This window comes from Schistocerca nitens, chromosome 6 (assembly GCF_023898315.1).
Source record: "Schistocerca nitens isolate TAMUIC-IGC-003100 chromosome 6, iqSchNite1.1, whole genome shotgun sequence".
NCBI lineage: Eukaryota > Metazoa > Arthropoda > Insecta > Orthoptera > Acrididae > Schistocerca > Schistocerca nitens.
In genome coordinates this window covers 219,738,881-219,760,573 of record NC_064619.1, presented here as the reverse complement: position 1 = coordinate 219,760,573, position 21,693 = coordinate 219,738,881, and the positions used below count along the sequence as shown (strand labels likewise).

The following is a 21,693-nucleotide window of genomic DNA, read 5'->3' as shown; positions in this document are numbered from 1 at the left end:
GGCCGGGACCCATTTTCAAATCATCGTACAGGGCAGAAAACGAAATTCATACCTCTGTGTAACATAAGTATTACCAAATTTTAAGCACATGCCAAAAACACATAACATATCGTTTCAAGAGTTGCGTAACATAGTCAAAAATATATTTCCGAAAATACAAAAAAGTATATCAAAAATGTACAGACGAACAGTTCCAGCGCCTACAGACAACTGCAGTCTGCTTCTTTCGCTACTGTAAGGAAATCTCGAAAAGCGGCCGCCCTATCAGGATATAGGAAACCTTTTGTATTTATTACAGTGTTCTCCAACCATAAAAACCATCTTGCCGTCCTAAGGGATGTTAGCACATATTATCTGTACGATTACTCGTGAGTAACGTATGGTTTCTCTGTTGACTATGGTGGTTCTTACTTATTTGATTATAAAAATGATGAATAATCGTTTCCAGTCCAAATTCAATACTTTTCTTGTGTTACTACTGATAATATATTATTTAAATTCTTGCCATGTTGCCTACTTGGGCCCTCTCCCCTTTTTGCGCTCCATGCTCATACTCCTCCTCTCTCTCCCCGTTTCCCAGTCCTCCATCCTCCGCCCCACCCACCCCCCCATCTCATCTCCTCTCCTCCTTCCTCCCACAACCACGCTCCCACCCTACACGCCCATGAGTGTGTTTGTACTTTGTCTTCGTTCAGGATGGCAAGTACATTTTTGGTAATTTGTAAAAGACAACTTTGCGGTTTAATTTCTGCTTCTACCTGGGACATTTTAGAAAAAGAAGAATAGGATACAACCTTGGTAATTCAACTGAGGTACAAGATGCCAGTGTTATGCATGTCACTTTGACCAATAACGTCATATTTTGGTCACAAATATTGGTTTATTTTCGAGCCGTAGATAATAAATGGTTTATGTTCTGTGGCAAAGTGTCATAATCGCAATTAAAAATAAATTTGTTATTAAGAAATAGAAGTTGTGTATGCTTTTTGTCGCTTGTTGTAATTTGAAATCATTTTTCACACATTTTGAATTACATGTTTGTCTGATAGTCGTTCCAATTTCTGTTTCCTGTGCAAATGATTCATATCCCGTACCGCGTAGGTCCACTGAAGAACATGATACTAGTACCCGCGTAAGCAAAAACTTTGTGGTTTAATTTCTGTTTCTACCTGGGACATGTCAGATAAAGTTTTTTTTTATCAAAAATTGGTTCAAATGGCTCTGAGCACTATGGGACTTAACTTCTGAGGTCATCAGCCCCCTAGAACTTAGAACCACTTAAACCTAACTAACCTAAGAACATCACACACGTCCATGCCCGAGGCAAGATTCGAACCTGCGACCGTAGCGGTCGCCCGGTTCCAGACTGTAGCGCCTAGAACCGCTCGGCCACCCAGGCCGCCTGTTGTTTTACTTCAGATATTTTGTGAAGTTCGTTATGGTAAAGTTTTCACGCTTGTAAAGGGCTGGAAGTGATGATTTTTTAATTTCCTATAATTTGTTGCCCTTTAATACTAATGTTGTCCACATTTAATGATTTTTATTTGCCAACATGGCATACAACTTCTTAATAGGCGCCGTATATAGCGCTGTTGTGTTTTACTGCTAAGAGATTTTTAAGTAATTCACTGATCTTGGTAAAGACGTTAAAAGTATTAATTTCATTGCAGACTTATACGTTTATTGTCTCAATTGTTGTATTTTTTAAGGTTGAAGAACATTTTAATAAACGCCAAAGGTTTTCTATATCCTGACAGGGTGTCCCTTTCCCGAAGTCTTATTCAGTTCATATATGGGGAAGTGCACAAGCTGGCTACTTAAAAAGAATATTCACAATTCAGAAAAGGGCAGTGAGATGGATTGCAAAAATACCACGAAAACAGACCTGTAGGCAAGCTTTTGTACACTATAATAATATGACAGTGTATTCACTGTACATATACCAAAGCATAACGGCGGTAAGGTCAAGCGATAAACATCTCCTAAATAAAGATGTACACAAACACAGTACAATAGGAAATAAAAATTACTACATGATAAACAGAAATCTGAAACTGTCTATGACTGCCCCTGAAGAAGCAGGCAAAAGATTTGTTAATAAACTCCCCAAAATCATTAAAAAAGAAACGGACCTAAAATGTTTTAAAAATCATTGTATCTCACAGAGAAATGTACCTATATACAGTTTGAGTGAATACTAAGTTGTGTTTAAATATGTTATACCATTACTGTAATGTACCTTTAAAAATTATGATTTCTGTATGTTGTTTGGATTTGTGTGCATTTATAATGTGAAACATGTAATACCTTTGTATGCTTATAGACTATTTCTGTTTAATTATTTGTTTCATTTATATATAATGAAATCAAGTTTGATGTTAATAGCCTAACGTATGACACACCCAAACCTCTCAGCTGGATTCTCAGGTGGAGTCCATGGGCAAAGAATAAATAAATAAAAATAAATAAAAAAGTTTCCTTAAGACAGCGGAAGAAGTAGTACTGCCAGTTGTATGCATTGTAATTGTTTGTTTGCACATTTTTGACATGTTTTTTTTGCATTTCCGGAAATCATTTTTTTATGTTACGTTAGGTCTTGAAACGATATGTTGTGTATTTTTCGCATTTGCTTAAAAATTTCGTAATACTTATACTGTACACGAGTGTAATATTCGTTTTCTGCCCTGTAGAATGTTTTGAAAAGCGATCTGGCCCTAAACTAGTCATCGAGTGAATAAAAAAAAGTGAAATTTGCAACTCTGTACTAGTTTTTCGTTGTACTGATTAACAGAAGTTGCTCACCCACAGCTGTTTCACCATGGTGGAAGTACGCACGTTAGTAATATTTGAAATGTTTACTGCGGGTATATAGGGCGTGAAGTGTATAGTGATGTGTACCGATGACTGAAGTGTTATTGTCAACTGTTTACCGTCTAATAAGCTTATAATTCCTTAAGGAAATGCCTAATAATGGAAAGAAAAGTGTCACTTTTCGGATGACTACGCAAAAGAGTGATCTTCCGTCAAGAAAGGATGTACGTATCAGGAAGCGTTGTGTGAGATTTGTAGCTCCTTCATCTCTTTAACACACGGGGGTAAGACAGATGTGAGGCATCACATTTCTACGAAGAATCATGCAAATAGATTCGCGGTAGCAAGGGCATTCATGATTAAAGAAAATACCCAGGAAGAATTTCTTGTTGCTGCTGGAGAAATAACGACAGCTTATGAAGATGTCAAGTATAATCCTTCAGTTCTCTTGACTTTACTGTAAAACTGAAAGCTGCAATGTATGCTGAATCCATAGTCGCCGCAAAGCAGTCTACAGCCAGGACCAAAGCTACTACAGCAATTGTTAAAAATATTATCGCAGCACATTCCGTAACCGATTGCATAAAACAATTGCAAGAAGTTTCATTTTCCGGCATAGGACCGAGTTTTCGAAGCACAAGATTGAAAAGATCTCTCGTTTAGTTGTTCAGTACTGTACTGAAACTGACGGAATCCAACAGATGTTGAAGTTTGATTCGCTGAATAACGAATTATTGGACACAAGAGCAAAGTTTTGTCTAGACACTTTAACACAACTGCAAATTCCGTAAGATACATTAATCGCTTTTTATGGAGACAGTATCAATACCAATTTCGGAGGGCTTCATCGACGTGGCCAGCGGAATGTGTTTCTCCAAATTAAAAAGAGCTAGGAAAAATTGTAGAAGGAATTGCATACCCTGCCCATATTCTCCCCAATAATATAACAAGCGCTGCTGGAGTCTTAACTGTCGACTTTGTAATAATCGTCATGAAAATATGTAATTACTTTTCAATATATACAGGGTTGCCGGCCGCTGGTGGCCGAGCGGTTCTGGCGCTACAGTCTGGAACCGCGCGACCGCTACGGTCGCAGGTTCGAATCCTGCTTCGGGCATGGATGTGTGTGTTGTCCTTAGGTTGGTTAGGTTTAAGTAGTTCTAAGTTCTAGGGGACTTATGAGCTCAGCAGTTGAGTCCCATAGTGCTCAGAGCCATTTTTTATATACAGGGTTGTCCATTGATCGTGACCGGGCCAAATATCTCACGAAATAAGCATCAAACGAAAAAACTACAAAGAACGAAACTTGCCTAGCTTGAAGGGGGAAACCAGATTGCGCTGTGGTTGACCCGCTAGATGGCGCTGCCATAGATCAAACGGATATGAACTGCGTTTTTTAAAATAGAAACCCCCCTTTTTATTGCATATTCGTGTAGTACGTAAAGAAAAAGCAGATTCAGAAGGGCGTAGGTTGCAGTAAGTACTGGGAGATGAAGAAGCTTGCACAGGATAGAGTAGCATGGAGAGCTGCATCAAACCAGTCTCAGGACTGAAGACCACAACAACAACAACAACAACGTAAAGAAATATGAACGTTTTAAATGGACCACTTTTTTCGCTTTGTGATAGATAGCGCTGTAATAGTGGCAAACATGGCTCACAATTTTAGACGAGCAGTTGGTAACAAGTAGGTTTTTAAAATTAAAATACAGAACGTAGGTACGTTTGAACATTTTATTTCGGTTGTTCCAATGTCATACATGTACCTTTGTGAACTTATCATTTCTGAGAACGCATGCTGTTACAGCTTGATTACCTGTAAATACCACATTAATGTAATAAATGCTCAAAATCATGTCCGTCAACCTCAATGCATTTGGTAATACGTGTAACGACATTCCTCTCAACAGCGAGTAGTTCGCCTTCCCTAATGTTCGAACATGCATTGAAAATGCGCTGACGCATGTTTTCAGGCGTTGTCGGTGGATCACGATAGCAAATATCCTTCAACTTTCCCCACAGAAAGAAACCCGGGGACGTCAGATCCAGTGAACCTGGTTCGACGACCAATCCACCTGTCACGAATTATGCTGTTCAATACCGCTTCAACCGCACGCGAGCTATGTGCCGGACATCCATTATGTTGGAAGTACATCGCCATTCTGTCATGTAGTGAAACATCTTGTAGTAACATTGGTAGAACATTACGTAGGAAATCAGCATACATTGCACCATTTAGATTGCCATCGATAAAATGTGGGCCTATTATCCTTCCTCCCATAATGCCGCACCATTCATTAACCCACCAAGGTCGCTGATGTTCCACTTGTCGCAGCCATCGTGGATTTTCCGTTGCCCAATAGTGCTGTTGGTGAATGACGCTTCGTCGCTAAATAGAACGCGTGCAAAAAATCTGTCATTGTCCCGTAATTTCTCTTGTGCCCAGTGGCAGAACTGTACACGACCTTCAAAGTCGTCGCCATGCAATTCCTGGTGCATAGAAAATTGGTACGGGTGCAATCGATGTTGATGTAGCATTCTCAACACCGACGTTTTTGAGATTCCCGATTCTCGCGCAATTTGTCTGCTTCTGATGTGTGGATTAGCCGCGACAAAAGCTAAAAAAACACCTACTTGGGCATGATCATTTGTTGCAGGTCGTGGGTGACGTTTCACAAGTGGCTGAACACTTCCTGTTTCCTTAAATAACGTAACTATCCGGCGAACGGTCCGGACACTTGGATGATGTCGTCCAGGATACCGAGCAGCATACGTAGCACACGCCCGTTGGGCATTTTGATCACAATAGCCATACATCAACAAGATATCGACCTGTTCCGCAGTTGGTAAACGGTCCATTTAAACACGGGTAACGTATCAAGAAGCAAATACCGTCCGCACTGGCGGAATGTTACGTGATACCACGTACTTATACGTTTGTGACTATTACAGCGCCATCTATCATAAAGCGAAAAAAGTGGTCCAACTAGAACACTCATATTTCTTTACGCACTACACGAATATGTAATAAAAATGGGGGTTCCTATTTAAAAAACGCAGTTGATATCCGTTTGACCTATGGCAGCGCCATCTAGCGGGAAAACCACAGCGCCATCTGGTTTCCCCCTTCAAGCTAGACGAGTTTCGTTCTTTGTAGTTTTTTCGTTTGATGCTTATTTCGTGAGATATCTGGCCCTGTCACTATCAATGGACCACCCTGTATACGGTAAGGACAGAGAGCCTGAAAGAGTTCTGCTTGTACATTTATATCAATCATCACACTCTTCTCACTCGAAAACTAGGTGGTTGTCGTTAATGTCCGCAGATGAGAGAATTCTTAAGCTTTGGAATCCGTTAAAACAATTTTTTGACGCAGAAGACAGGCCACGAAAAATAATTTCAGATATTTTCAGTAGTCCGCTGAGTGAAATTTAGTTCATGTTTCTGGAGTCAAACTTGGCTCTGCTCAAAAAAAATATAAAAAGTGTCGAAAAGAAAAAAAAACTCTTGATAATTGAAACATATTAATCGACATTCAAAGATATCTGAATGAAAGGAAGACTACTGGTTTCATTTGCATGCAAACCAAAATGAATTTGATCTAATTAAAGAATAAGAACCCTAAGAAAGAAATAATTAATTTGATTTAGAAATCTCAGGATGAAACAATTGCTTTCAATACTATAGCATTCGATTACCTAGAAAAATGGGCTATTTCTTTTAATAATTAGCATGTATTTGATTGGATGGTGCTATCTGAAGCCCCAGACTGGGTGATGATTGAAAACACCATTATATACCTGACTAAAAATTATGTGAATATTTCAGGCGACAGTTGTTATCAGGAATATATGTGTGTGAGGAACTTTTTAGAAACTAAACGTGACTCGGAACAATGGAAGTCTAAACTGTCAGTGGAAGAAAAATGGATTTTCTTTCTTAAGGAAACCGAAACTTCTGAACGCAGATACCAACTGCTAAAATTATGTATTTGTTTTCTATTCCCGCACATGTCACTGTGAAAAGAGTATTTTCGCTGACATTGGCCTAGTGGGCTGATGAAGGAACTCGACTGCTGCCGGGGAGTGTGGAATCAGTGTTATACTGCCAGTTCAACTACAAGCTGACTTACATAGAGTTTTATAAATACGTAAATGGGAAAAAGAGACCTGCTGAAAAAAGTGAAATATTCCGAAAAATATGGTGTAGCAACTACTTCTGCCGCCACAAGTTCCATGTAATGTGTTCCAAATAAAAAGTAATTATATTAAATAAATTTTTATTGCTTTTCTGTACCCCCATCTCAGTGTCCCGGCGAGGTCCAAGCTAGGCAACCCTAGTGTAAGTTGCCTCCTTGCTCGTATTTGAATGGTATCCGAAACCTTGAAGCTTGCAAATCTTACTTCTAAGACCACAAATATAAAATGTAATAGTATCAGCAAAGGTACACACGGTCTTACGTCGTCATCGTATTTCACAGCATACCAATGACCATGGCTCTCTGAGAAATGTTGCAACATTTCAGATTCGTTGTTATCTGCTGATATGTAAATTACCTGGATAGGCAGCTCAAACTTCATTGCTTCCTGTAGATTGTTAAGATACATTACTGAAGCTCTTCAGCACAGAGAATAAAAATACGCACACCCTCAGACTGGTACTCACTTCGTGCAAAGCTCTCAGTTTTTCAACGAACAATATAGAATATGGACACCAAGCCGCTGCAAAGTAAAGGAGAATAAGTTTAGTCCCTTGCAAAATTTCTTCCACAGGAATTGATGCACCATTTTTGTCTATCAGAAATTTTCCAGTCAACAAATTCATAGCTTTGATTCATATAATAATAGTAGTGACTGTGCGGCGTAGCAGAGTACAAGGTCAAATGAAAAAGTAAATAAGAGCACAACTCTGCGTGAAATTGAGGAGGAAACTGAAGCAGGCACATTTCATTATCTTTGACACGTGTCAGTGAAGTTCAGTAGAGCTGAATAATTACTCTTTGGTATCTTTTCGTTACTTGTACATAGTGAGCCTGTATCACATGTTTTATTGCACATTTAGTTATCTTTCACATTTTTTCGAGACTATATCTGCTACCTACAAAACCTTACAGTGCCGAATTTCTATGGAAATATATGGTATTTGACGAGGATTTGTAATTATTCCAGCAGGGAGAAGTATGCAGTATTTGAAATCAGTAATTACGTGCATCCATATGTTCAGCTTTCATTGGACGCAGAATTACAATTACATGAACGTAAGCGTAAAATCTACGTCATAAAAATTATCGGATGCCTTACTAAGCCAGTATAGTTCAGCGAAAGCACGCGAATAATGTAGTTCTATTTGAATTAACTGATCTTAACCCTCGATCAGTAAACCGGGTCAGCTGAAGAATGGAATACAACTCGTTAGCTTTGACCAGTGACGTCATATTTCAGTTACAGATATTAGTTTGTTTATTTTCGAGACGTCATCATTCAAAGCCGACGGGTTCTATCCCAGTCTTCAGTATTCCCCTGAGACCCCGTAAAATGTACAATTGCAGATGATATAAATTCGCGGTTCCCGTCAATCCGGTATTGCCAGTATGGTGTGTAAAACAGGACGTTTTGAACTTATTTTGTATGTGACAAGCCATTGGAGACCTTATTATCGTAATTAACTAGTGCATAAACTACAAATTATGACATCCTTTGCCGCGCGGAGTTGCCTCTCCCGCCGGAGGTTCGAGTCCTCCCTCGGACATTGGTGTGTGTGTTAGCTTAAGTTAGTTTAAGTGGTGTGTAAGCCTAGGGACCGATGACCTCAACGATTTGGTCCCTTAGGAATTCACACACATGACATCCTTTGAATAAACCTGGAGTAGTAAAATTTACGATGGTTCAGTAAAAATGTAACATTTTCCCCCGTTTAGTGTTCTAATGTTAATATACTTTTCAACTATGGTACAAGGGGACCACAGCTACTTGTCATCATCGATTTCGTCTAAATTAGTGGCACATGCAGGTCTTGACGGAAGTAAAAGTGACAGGAGCAAAGGCTTTAGATGGCATATTTTTTAAAAACAGCATTTTTGGTGCGTTTCGGGAGAGGCATCTGCCTTTTATGTCAACCTAGCAGCTCGGTAGCGCTTGGCGTAAAGCTAAGCGTATGGAGTACAAGTCCGCAGGGTGTGGGATCGATTACCTATACGGGGACTTTATTTTACTTTCAGTTTTTACGTCACTTGACCTCAAATAAGCCGAAATAATGCTCTGTATATCACATTTACTAATATTTCAAAAAAGGTACCAAAAGGAGAGGCAAAGGAAAATTTGGAAACGAAAACAAATTTCCAGGAAGGGATTATTACACGAGAACTTCGAACATAAAATCAGATACGTTTATTAATTTACAGTTGATGATTTACGCCTACTGCGGTGGTATTCATCGTAAAGGCAGGGGGAGAAGTAATTGTCTCGACATCTGACACATACAATAAACGCTGCACTTTTACAATTATATGGTTGTTCACTTCTGTAGAAAACATACTTGGTTTACATTTATATAAAGTTCCTTCTCACTGCACAGTTTGGCAGCTAACCATGGGTAACCCGTTGTTTGCCAAATATTGGCCAGGATTGTGGGTGATAAACAGTAGGACGTATTTTGATGCATTCTTCTCGGCGTGTGATTTTTTTCCCCTTCTCGATGGGCCAATCGTACCTGCACTGGGAATCTAGTGCTCACGTATCGCTGCTGAGAGCTGCGGGAAGGTCAAAATGAAACTAACAGAATGCAGAGTCCTGTACGCTTTAATTACAACCCCTTCTTGTAATGTTGTTTGCAGAGTCCTTTTAAACGCTTTAAGTACTATCCTTTCTTCGAAATTTATTTGCAATCGCAAATTTTCATTTACCTTTTATTTTCGTGCCTTTTATAAAAACATTAATAAATACAGCATATTGAACATCATTTCGGCTAATTTGCAGCGTAAGTATCGTAAAAATTGAAAGTAAAAGATAAAAGTTTCCTGATAGGTTTTCGTCCGCACAATGTTCGGATTAGCATTTTCTACTCTTTGTGCTATGTATAGCGCTGCCTGTTAACTACAGTAACGTAGGCTACTCGTAAATGGCTTATGCCTCATCCGACCCGTGTCAACAATGCTGTGTCTTCGAAATGACTGGTCACCTGGAGTTCACACTACGGTCACTTTCATTTATGGCCAAGCTCTGCATAAGAGGTCCGTTCAAAAAATCACGGAACATTCGCAATCGTGCCAATGGTGTGTTGGAGTGAAATGCGGTTGTCATCCGCGCACACGCCTGTGTTTAATGTGTAACTGCCGGAAAAGTTTCATTGTTGTGTGTCTGTTACTTATTGTTCAGTGCTGTATTGAGTGGAACGTTGTGTCGCATAGTTCGCGAATTTCGAGATGCAGAGTTTCAGGGACAATGTATCTGCATTAAATTTTGCGTGAAACCCAAGAAAAACCGTTACAGAGACACGCCGAATGATGCAGGAAGCCTACGTTGATGACTACTCTAGCCATATTCGATGTTACGAATGGTTCACACGATTTAAAAATGGCTGGACGGAAGTTCAGGACGCCCTTTAGCGTCTACCTATGACACTCATGTCAGGAATGTCCACGAAATTGTGCCTGCCAATCGAAGACTGACTATCAAGAGATTGCAAAGGAATGTAACATTTCAGTTGGATCTTGTCATGAAAATCTGACACAGCGTCTTGGAATGAATCGTGTTTCCGCCGAGTTCGTCCCACGGCTCATGGGTCAAGATCAGAAAGATCTTCGCCTCGCAATCTGTGAAGAGCGGGCCGGCCGGTGTGACCGGGCGGTTCTAGGCGCTTCAGTCTGGAACCACGCAGGTTCGAATCCTGCCTCGGGCATGGATATGTATGATGTCCCTGGGTTAGTTAGGTTTAAGTAGTTCTAAGTTCTAGGGGACTGATATCCTCAGATGTTTAGTCCCAGAGTGCCCAGAGCCAATTGAACCATTTTGTGAAGAGCGTTTGGATCGTGCAAATGAGGACGAGATGTTTCTTAAGAAAATCATAACTGATGATGAGACGTGGGCCTACCGTTTTCTTGTTGAGACCTAGAATCAATCTTCACAATAGATGGGGGAAGGTTCTCCAAGATCAAAAAAAGCTGGTCAGGTCAGGCTAGATGTCAAAGCCATGCTGATAGTTTTCTTTGACTTTGAAGGATTAGTTCATCATGAATTCGTGCCCAAGGACAACGTGTTAATCGATGGTACTAACAGGACGTGTTGCGACACATCCACACATTCATCCCTGTCGGTGAATGACTATTGCACAAACAACGAAATCACTGTGCTGCCTTGTCCTCTGTACTCTCCAAACCTGGCCCCTGAGGACTTTTTTTTATTCCCAGAGTTGAAAATCCTATTGAAAGGATGAAGATTTGCAACGACAGACGAGATAAAAGAAAATTCGCAGACGGCGCTTCGCGCGTTCCAGCCAGAGGAGCACTAAGACTGCTTCCGGAAGTGGAAACGGCGTTCGGAGAGTTGTATCAATTGTGAGGAGAGTGTTTCGGAGGACGCCATACACAATAAGTAAAAGATGAGGGCAGAAAAATTTTGTGAACAAACTTCAGGGATTTTTCAAACAGACCTCGCGTACCATAAATTTTGACGTAATCGGTGTTGAGTAGGCGTGGTCCGAGGTTAGTAACGTTAATTCAGATGTATTTGAAAAGAACGTATACAATTATTGTGGAACACATATTTTCAATATCTTGACAGCTGTGAACACACACCTTAAAAAGAACATACAGGGTTTGCTGGTGGCCAACCTCTTCTGTTCGACTGATGAATTTCTTAGCCGAGCCAGTTGACTTTTGACTGTTGGGCCTTCATGGCCTGTTCGGACAGAGTTTAGTTTAGTTTAGATTTTATTAACTATGCAACATTACATAATGCGATCTAATATCTGACTTACATCATCAGCGCAGTAACACCATCTGTTTGAGTAATTTTTGTGTTAAACTTCTTTACAATGTTGTTTTTGTTTCAGTCCTCAGTCCAAAGACTGGTCTGATGCACTTCCCCATGCAAGTCTATTCTACGAAGCAAACGGATTTTCTTGCTATTGCCAGTTTGCATTTTACATCCTCTCTTCTCCAGAAATGGGCTGTTATTTTGCTAGACAAGTAGCAAAACCCATCTATTAATTATAGTGTCTTATTTCCTAATGTAATTCCTTCAGCATTCAATAAGTTCTGTTACCCTTGTTCTAGTATTGTTGATATTCATTTTTAAGAGGGCTAGTACGCAAATAAGCGTCATGAAACCTATTTTTTAAATTTTTGTCTTAAAAATTCTCTGTAGTTTTCAGAACAAGAAAACAATTATTTCGAGGAAATGGTACCGAAGAGAGTCCCAAAATTAGAGAATTTAGAAGTGTCTGCACACATAATGACACCCTGATGTCATGCAGACAACTCTGTTAAAAACCAAAGTTTTTTCTCAGTTTCTCTTTTTAGCGACTTTTTAGTCTCTAATGTGTTAGTTACACAAAATTGTTAAAGAAGTAATTATATGGCAGGATTCAAAGCCCAGATGACAATTTAACCAATGTATATGAGAATAGATACCATCGTTCTGTGAGACAAAATACTTTGAAAATGGTTGTGCTGGATGCTCTGCTATGTTACAGTGGTGGTACAGTGTCAAGGTTTAAGGTCATAGAATTGATGGAAATGCCTTGTGGACTAAATATACAGAGAACTTCAATTGTCATTGACTCTTAGAAGCAGAGAAATCAGTACTGGAAGGCCCCAAAGAAGCTAGAACATGATGAAAAGTCTGAAAAATAAAATGGAGGGAAAACAACATCTGAAACAAGATAATTATGGACCTGGGATGGATTAGTATTGTGCAAGGTAGGTAGAGAAACATTCTTTAACTTGAATTTCCCTGAGGTTCACTTTTTCTTATATTCTGGTTAAAAACTATTAAAAATAGATTGCTAAAATTTTGTATACTGTCTCAAAACATATTTAACTAAAAAGCACACTTTTCTTATGACTTAAATTTGAAAAATAAACAATTCTTTAAAGAAAGACTATGAGTTAATTACTGAAATTTTTGATAATCAGTGTTAAAAAACTTTCCATAATTTGTGAGAGCAACATCTTATTAAAAGTCTGCTTTAAACATAATAGTGTGAGGAACTTACAGAAAAAAATCAAGTTTCTACTTTGTTTTTATTTCGAGATATGTGTATCTATGCTGCACATAAATAATTAACATGCTTTATTTCCTTGCAAAACGAAATATAACTCAGAAGAAAGTGTGAGGCCAAAACCTGTGGTTCATATATCAAATTGTTCCAGCATTACATGGGCTTCCAAATCTTATCCTTTGAGTAACACTTTTTAGAAAACTGAAAACTTTTTAAAATTTTGCCTTGTGTTCACGAAGCAGTCTCCTTAAGCCTGATCTTCCAAAGTCATTGCCATCTCTGATAGAATTACAGTGTTATTGGCAAACTTTAAACTTTTTATTTCTTCAATATCAGAACAAAAGTTTGTTGACTACAAGCAAATGCAGGGAATTCTGCAGGGTATCAACGCATGCAGCAGGATCTGGTAGGTCACATTCAACATAAAAGCAATGTGTCCTATTGGGAAAAGTAGGTGGAATGATTGGTTACCATTTGACTGCATAATTAGTAGTCAGTCACTGAAAATAGTGATAACCATTATGTATCTAAAAGTATATGTCTGGAGCAATTTGTAATGAAATGACCATATGGAATTGATTGTAAGAAAGTCAGATGTTAAACAGCAATTAACTGGAAAAGTCCTAAGAAATTGTAATTTGTATAGGATGAATTAAGCTTATAAAAGCATCATTCGACTGATGCTTCGATGTTGCTCTTTACTTTAGGATTCCTACCCAGTAGAGTTAACAAAGAGGATAGAGAATATTCTACGAAGGACAGCATGATAGCATCATGTCTGTGTCAGCTGGGGGTACCGATAAAGAGAGCGCCGTCACTCCACCATGGGCGGCTGTAAAGGTGTATCACTACTGCCAGTCAGGCTAACTGCCCACGAAGCAAATTACAGAAGCACAATGTAACCGGCCTCTCAGTGGGACTAAGGCAGAAGAAATAGGTGTGACACTTTACTTGTCGAGTAAGCCATCGACCTTACGCTCTATACACTTAAATAAATAGACCTACACGTTAATTGTGGTGCAGCACATATTTTCCCAGAATCAAATTAAAAATAGTTCTCATACCCTGGCTCTTATCAAAGTTCTCGATAGTCTTACCTCAGTTGTAACTCAAATGTTAGAACTCGAAATCCCTCCCACATATTACCAACTGGGGCTCTCTCTGCCCAACTGCTAGTTCGGCTAGGATTTGCCTGAAAAATACTTTGTAATCAGTCATTGCACGAACGGCCCGCTAAGGCAGCTCACATTAGGCTATGTGGGCTTTCTGACTGTTGTGTTTCCCACCCTTTTAAAGGTGACACATGTACTGTGGGACTTCCGACCAAGCAGTTCTGCACCGTGGGTTTTCCGACCAGAGCGTCCCCCACTGTCGATTTACGCCAGTCGTTCACCAGGAGCAGAAGAGTTGTCACCGTCAGTAAGATACTGCCCTCGCTGACAGCCTTCGCTTCCATATAGTTTGGAAGGCCTAAGTAATGAATGAGAAGCCCTGCCATCACTACTAGGTGCACAGAAAGTGTGATAAGTATACGAACTGGTTGTGAGTGAATTGCGAACGTAGTTAGTGCGGAGACTGTTTAAAAATTGCAGGTGGTAGAATAGTGGTTGAATAGCAACATTCTTGCCCACCTAACGAAGAAGATGTGCATCTTAAGAAGGGAATGCGCAACTGCAAGAAAAGAGTCCACGAAGAAAAGACAGTGCTTCTCTATCAAATTTTTGAGAAGGAAATTTAAGATTTTAAAGATATGGGTGTAGATTTTGTCGCAAAAATTCGCCAAATTATGAGAACTCCAAAACTGCTTTGCACTAAGCAAGAAGGGAAGCTATTGGGACAACCCAGAACCCTGGCACTAGTTTGAAGACATTCTGAAACTAACTGCTGCTAGCAGATTTCAGGCAGGAAATTGAAAATACCCAGACACTTAGAAACAAAGTAAAATACATCACAGTAGACATTCCCATAATTTATTGGAATATATATGCCTCCAAACATGTTTTTAAAAAATCTATAAATTGTCACAGTCGGTATATTACATAACTGAGGTATTTCACTTCATTAAATCCTTCTACAGCATATATAGATCCGCACGTGTTAGGTATAATTGGGCTCAATGCTTGCTTGGACATTGATGTCGAAAACTCTAAAGTTTTAACGTCTTCTTGTTGGTAGGAATCGTTATGTCGGTGTCAGCTATTTATTAGATGAAATTGCTTAACTCATACAAGTATTTTGTCGTATAATCTGAGGAGCTACGCATAGGATCAGTAGCTGTTTGTAGATCTCTGTGTCCCATCACAAACGATTTCGCCATCATTGGGTTCGCCCAGCAATTTGCAAAGTAAATTAACAGAATGTGAAAACTGCCATCGCTTAAGGAATCATTACTGTAGTCATTTGGTACCATATTTCCGATACTGCATTTTGTTCACACTTTTTTTTTAATACAAGTTCTGAAGTCAACCTTCAAAACTATTTCTTCCACAGCGAATCTGAAATGAACAGAAATAACCTTTGTGAGAACATTTCTGCTTGCCGCTGAAATCTCTTTACACCAATAGATGGCGGCGCTGCAGTAGATGGAAACCACGGAGGTATAAATAAATATTTTTTTACCTCCATGATTAAACAGTGGTGTGTGGTCACACGAAAATTGCGACGATTTACTGCACCCACAAACATCAGCTCATGCAGATCGTTGTATGTGGCAAGGCTTAGGAAAGAGAGAAAAAAAGCGTAAAATTTCCAGATCAAAAGATCTGCTCTCCTGAAGTTGACACCTTCTTGATATCTATGGGCTGCAACATAGGTCACCTGCAGTCATAGAGATAGGAATTTGGTAATCCAGTTGGCATGGCTACATAATAATTTATCAAGTTGGAGTGGCGAAGACAATCTTGGATTAGTTACAAGCTCTTTAAGAACCGGTTCTGTAGACCATCCTGAAGGTGGGTATGGGAGGTTACTCATATTTATCTAGTCGCATTTTGGGCCTGGGGAGCACTATACATATTCACCTAAAAAAATTAACTTTCAAAACACATTTACTTACGTCACTCCATAATAAAAAACATATGAAGCATAAAAATAACGCACCTATGCATGAAAAGGGTAAGATATGAAGCTTTGTAAGCAAATAGCTTTAAAAACTGCAACAAAGTTAAATAAGAATTTTTTAAATTATTTCTTGTATCTTCTCTTAGTGGACTGTTGCTCGAAGTTATTTTCTGTTAATTATATTTTTTTATTTCCAACAGGAATTTCTCAATACTGCTTTTTTCAGGTTCAGATTTTCGGTGTCAACCTAACGAAATTCCTTTTGTAAATTTTTTATAGCTTTCCCTGTATTTCGCTACTCGCTGCATACGCTGGATTTATTCATATACAGATGTAGTTTAGGATCATTAAGTAAAAATACCCCCCCATGTACCACGGACCTTGCCGTTGGTGGGGAGGCTTGCGTGCCTCAGCGATACAGATGGCCGTACCGTAGGTGCAACCACAACGGAGGGGTATCTGTTGAGAGGCCAGACAAACATGTGGTTCCTGAAGAGGGGCAGCAGCCTTTTCAGTAGTTGCAGGGGCAACAGTCTGGGTGATTGACTGATCTGGCCTTGTAACATTAACCAAAACGGCCTTGCTGTGCTGGTACTGCGAACGGCTGAAAGCAAGGGGAAACTACAGCCATAATTTTTCCCGAGGACATGCAGCTTTACTATATGATTAAATGATGATGGCGTCCTCTTGGGTAAAATATTCCGGAGGTAAAATAGTCCCCCATTCGGATCTCCGGGTGGGGACTACTCAACAGGACGTCATTATCAGGAGAAAGAAAACTGGCATTCTACGGATTGGAGCGTGGAATGTCAGATCCCTTAATTGGGCAGGTAGATTAGAAAATTTAAAAAGGGAAATGGATAGATTAAAGTTAGATATAGTGGGAATTAGTGAAGTTCGGTGGCAGGAGGAACAAGACTTTTGGTCAGGTGATTACAGGGTTATAAATACAAAATCAAATAAGGGTAATGCAGGAGTAGGTTTAATAATGAATAAAAAATAGGAGTGCGGGTTAGCTACTACAAACAGCATAGTGAACGCATTATTGTGGCCAAGATAGACACAAAGCCCATGCCTACTACAGTAGTACAAGTTTATATGCCAACTAGCTCTGCAGATGATGAAGAAATTGATGAAATGTATGACGAGATAATAGAAATTATTCAGGTAGTGAAGGTAGACGAAAATTTAATAGTCATAGGTGACTGGAATTCGTCAGTAGGAAAAGGGAGAGAAGGAAACATAGTAGGTGAATATGGATTGGGGGAGAGAAATGAAAGAGGAAGCCGCCTTGTAGAATTTTGCACAGAGCATAACTTAATCATAGCTAACACTTGGTTCAAGAATCATAAAAGAAGGTTGTATACCTGGAAGAATCCTGGAGATACTAAAAGGTATCAGATAGATTATATAATGGTAAGACAGAGATTTAGGAACCAGGTTTTAAATTGTAAGACATTTCCAGGGGCAGATGTGGATTTTGACCACAATCTATTGGTTATGAACTGCAGATTGAAACTGAAGAAATTGCAAAAAGGTGGGAATTTAAGGAGATTGGACCTGGATAAACTGAAAGAACCAGAGGTTGTAGAGAGTTTCAGGGAGAGCATAAGGGAATAATTGACAGGAATGGGGGAAAGAAATACAGTAGAAGAAGAATGGGTAGCTCTGAGGGATGAAGTGAAGGCAGCAGACGATCAAGTAGGTAAAAAGACGAGGGCTAATAGAAATCCTTGAGTAACAGAAGAAATATTGAATTTAATTGATGAAAGGAGAAAATATAAAAATGCAGTAAATGAAGCAGGCAAAAAGGAATACAAACGTCTCAAAAATGAGATCGACAGGAAGTGCAAAATGGCTAAGCAGGGATGGCTAGAGGACAAATGTAAGGATGTAGAGGCCTGTCTCACTAGGGGTAAGATAGATACTGCCTACAGGAAAATTAAAGAGACCTTTGGAGAGAAGAGAACCACTTGTATGAATATCAAGAGCTCAGATGGCAACCCAGTTCTAAGCAAAGAAGGGAAGGCAGAAAGGTGGAAGGAGTATATAGAGGGTATATACAAGGGCGATGTACTTGAGGACAATATTATGGAAATGGAAGAGGATGTAGATGAAGACGAAATGGGAGATAAGACACTGAGTGAAGAGTTTGACAGAGCACTGAAAGACCTGAGTCGAAACAAGGCTCCGGGAGTACACAACATTCCATTAGAACTACTGATGGCCTTGGGAGAGCCAGTCATGACAAAACTCTACCATCTGGTGAGCAAGATGTATGAGACAGGCGAAATACCCTCAGACTTCAAGAAGAATATAATAATTCCAATCCCAAAGAAAGCAGGTGTTGACAGATGTGAAAATTACCGAACTATCAGTTTAATAAGTCGCAGCTGCAAAATACTAACGCGAATTCTTTACAGACGAATGGAAAAACTGTTAGAAGCGGACCTCGGGGAAGATCAGTTTGAATTCCGTAGAAATGTTGGAACACGTGAGGCAATACTAACCTTACGACTTATCTTAGAAGAAAGATTAAGAAAAGGCAAACCTACGTTTCTAGCATTTGTAGACTTAGAGAAAGCTTTTGACAACGTTAACTGGAATACTCTCTTTCAAATTCTGAAGGTGGCAGGGGTAAAATACAGGGAGCGAAAGGCTATTTACAATTTGTACACAAACCAGATGGCAGTTATAAGAGTCGAGGGGCACGAAAGGGAAGCAGTGGTTGGGAAAGGAGTGAGACAGGGTTGTAGCCTCTCCCTGATGTTATTCAATCTGCATATTGAGCAAGCAGTAAAGGAAACAAAAGAAAAATTCGGAGTAGGTATTAAAATTCATGGAGAAGAAGTAAAAACTTTGAGGTTCGCCGATGACATTGTAATTCTGTCAGAGACAGCAAAGGACGTGGAAGAGCAGTTGAACGGAATGGACAGTGTCTTGAAAGCAGGATATAAGATGAACATCAACAAAAGCAAAATGAGGATAATGGAATGTAGTTAAATTAAATCGGGTGATGCTGAGGGAATTAGATTAGGAAATGAGACACTTAAAGTAGTAAAGGAGTTTTTCTATTTAGGGAGTAAAATAACTGATGATGGTCGAAGTAGAGAGGATATAAAATGTAGACTGGCAAGGGCAAGGAAAGCGATTCTGAAGAAGAAAAATTTGTTAACATCGAGTATAGATTTAAACGTCAGGAAGTCGTTTCTGAAAGTATTTGTATGGAGTGTAGCCATGTATGGAAGTGAAACATGGACGATAACTAGTTCGGGCAAGAAGAGAATAGAAGCTTTCGAAATGTGGTGCTAAGAAAGAATGCTGAAGATAAGGTGGGTAGATCACGTAACTAATGAGGAGGTACTGAATAGGATTGGGGAGAAGAGAAGTTTGTGGCAAAACTTGACTAGAAGAAGGGATCGGTTGGTAGGACATGTTTTGAGGCATCAAGGGATCACAAATTTAGCATTGGAGGGCAGCGTGGAGGGTAAAAATCGTAGAGGGAGACCAAGAGATGAATACACTAAGCAGATTCAGACGGATGTAGGTTGCAGTAGGTACTGGGAGATGAAGAAGCTTGCACATGATACAGTAGCATGGAGAGCTGCATCAAACCAGTCTCAGGACTGAAGACCACAACAACAACAACAAGTAAAAATAATCATTAACTAAAACTAGATGGCATCCACATTCATATTAATAACACAGAAAGATGTATGTTACATATCCTAATGAAATGGGCTTACCTGTTAGGTATCAAAGCAATTTGCTTTAAGAAGTACTGAATGGACATCTATTACCACTCTGAGATACAAAACATTACATGTATCTTCTGTAATGTTTAGTTCTTGTGGCACAACCTATTTATATCCTCACATTAAATCTACTTACTCATCAAGCTATATCTATAATGAAAATTTTATAATATGGTCTGCTTTTGGATAAACTTCTGCAGACACGCATGACCAAAATTACAATTCTTGAATTATCTTGTGTTGTTTTTCTGGCTCGAGGAATCTACATCTAGTTTAACTGTACATCTAGTGTATAAAAAAGTAACTGTGTCCACCTGAGTGTTGATTAATTCTTGTGGAACACACCAAATGGGAAATAAGATGTTAAGTACTTCTAAGTACAATACAGTAGGAACTAAATATACATTTGTGGAGCCTGCAAAGGTAGAGATCTTGAAACAGCACACCCAGATGTAGCACCATCAGCAGCAGCTTCTTAATCAGCAACAGAAACTCTTGGAACCGCCATTGGCCTGCCTTGACATAGTTCTAAATAAATTAACAGAGCTCCCATTCACGCCTTTCTACATCTATAGCAATTCTCACCAAGCCATCTGACAGTATGTGGCGGAAGGTACTTCTGCTGACACCATCTTTTCCTCTTTCTCTGTTCAGTATGCCAGTGGCACGCAGGAAGAGTGATTGTCCGTAGACCTCTATGAGCTCAGCTCTGGAGGCTCTCACTGAACCTACAGGGTTAACTGTTTTCGTGTTCAGTTATACTCATCACACCTGGGGCAGCTGAGGACAAACATCCGCTGCTGGACCATATGCCGTTTTTCAAAGTGTGAAAGAGAAATAGGAGCATATCCTTGCTGTTAACGAGCCATCATGCTTTCATGCTTTAATAACGTTGAATTCAATGCATTTGAAGCATCTTCCTCTGATTATTGATCATATACAGTAAATTCAATAAACTGATACAAAAGGTTTTTTATTTAATGGAGATGTCACACATCCCCTCATACAAACTGTTTTCAAATTGTAGATTTTCGGGTCAAGTAGTTTCAGCCTGAGAAAGATTCAAATCTGTAATTGCCTGTGTATTTCAGGATGAAACTATGTAATTTTATTTGTCGTTCATAATAAATTTTATAGTTTTCAGTTGTCACTTCAACAAATTATATTTCATATTTGTACTTAAGGTTAACCTTACTGACATTAACTACATGTTTTGAACCTTTTTCCTATCATTGATGTTAAATAAAGTGGAAATTATCATTTCATCTTGCCAGAAAGCACGAATTTTAGACTTCACATCGAATTATTTTTATCATTTTATGGGGCAAGTCTTATTTTTATGCTAGTTATTTAAATCACTAACCAATGTTTGTAAGCTTATTCCTTTAAGATAACACAAATTTTGTGTAGAAGATGTTTGTAAATTATTTTATAAAATCATTCACATATGAAAATGCACATCAACCTCAAGTTAAGGAAGCACTCAAACATATAAAATTAAAAAAAAAACGTTTTTAATGGAGTTACAAGGGTTTAGAGAAATGCCAGTACAATTTATTAGTACATGATGTATGGCCCTTAAATTTTCAGTATATGATGATACAAATTATTTGTGTGCTTGCCCAGCATATACACCCCTGTTCTGGTCATCTGCACTATAGCATATGCTAATTTTTTTTGTATGTGCACATGCCAATGTGGCTTCTGTTTGTGGTAGAACAATATGTACTCATTTCATTGCATTACCATCATAACTCCATTCTGACTAGTTTGAGAAAGCTATTCACATTATTATCAAATCACTACAATTTGATGAGAAAAAGAAATAAAAACACTGCAATACTTTTCA

General features: G+C 39.0%; 1 protein-coding gene across 1 annotated transcript in view; it reads right to left on the bottom strand.

Moving 5' to 3' along the window:
* Positions 1 to 14,899, bottom strand: part of LOC126263291 (nucleoredoxin-like protein 2) — a 74,559-nt gene extending 59,660 nt beyond the window's left edge. Inside the window, 3 exon segments of the mRNA XM_049960377.1 lie at positions 7,272 to 7,397; positions 7,477 to 7,637; positions 14,878 to 14,899. Of these exon segments, the coding sequence (XP_049816334.1) occupies positions 7,272 to 7,397; positions 7,477 to 7,637; positions 14,878 to 14,899 (309 nt within the window).
* Positions 14,900 to 21,693: the final 6,794 nt, after the last annotated feature.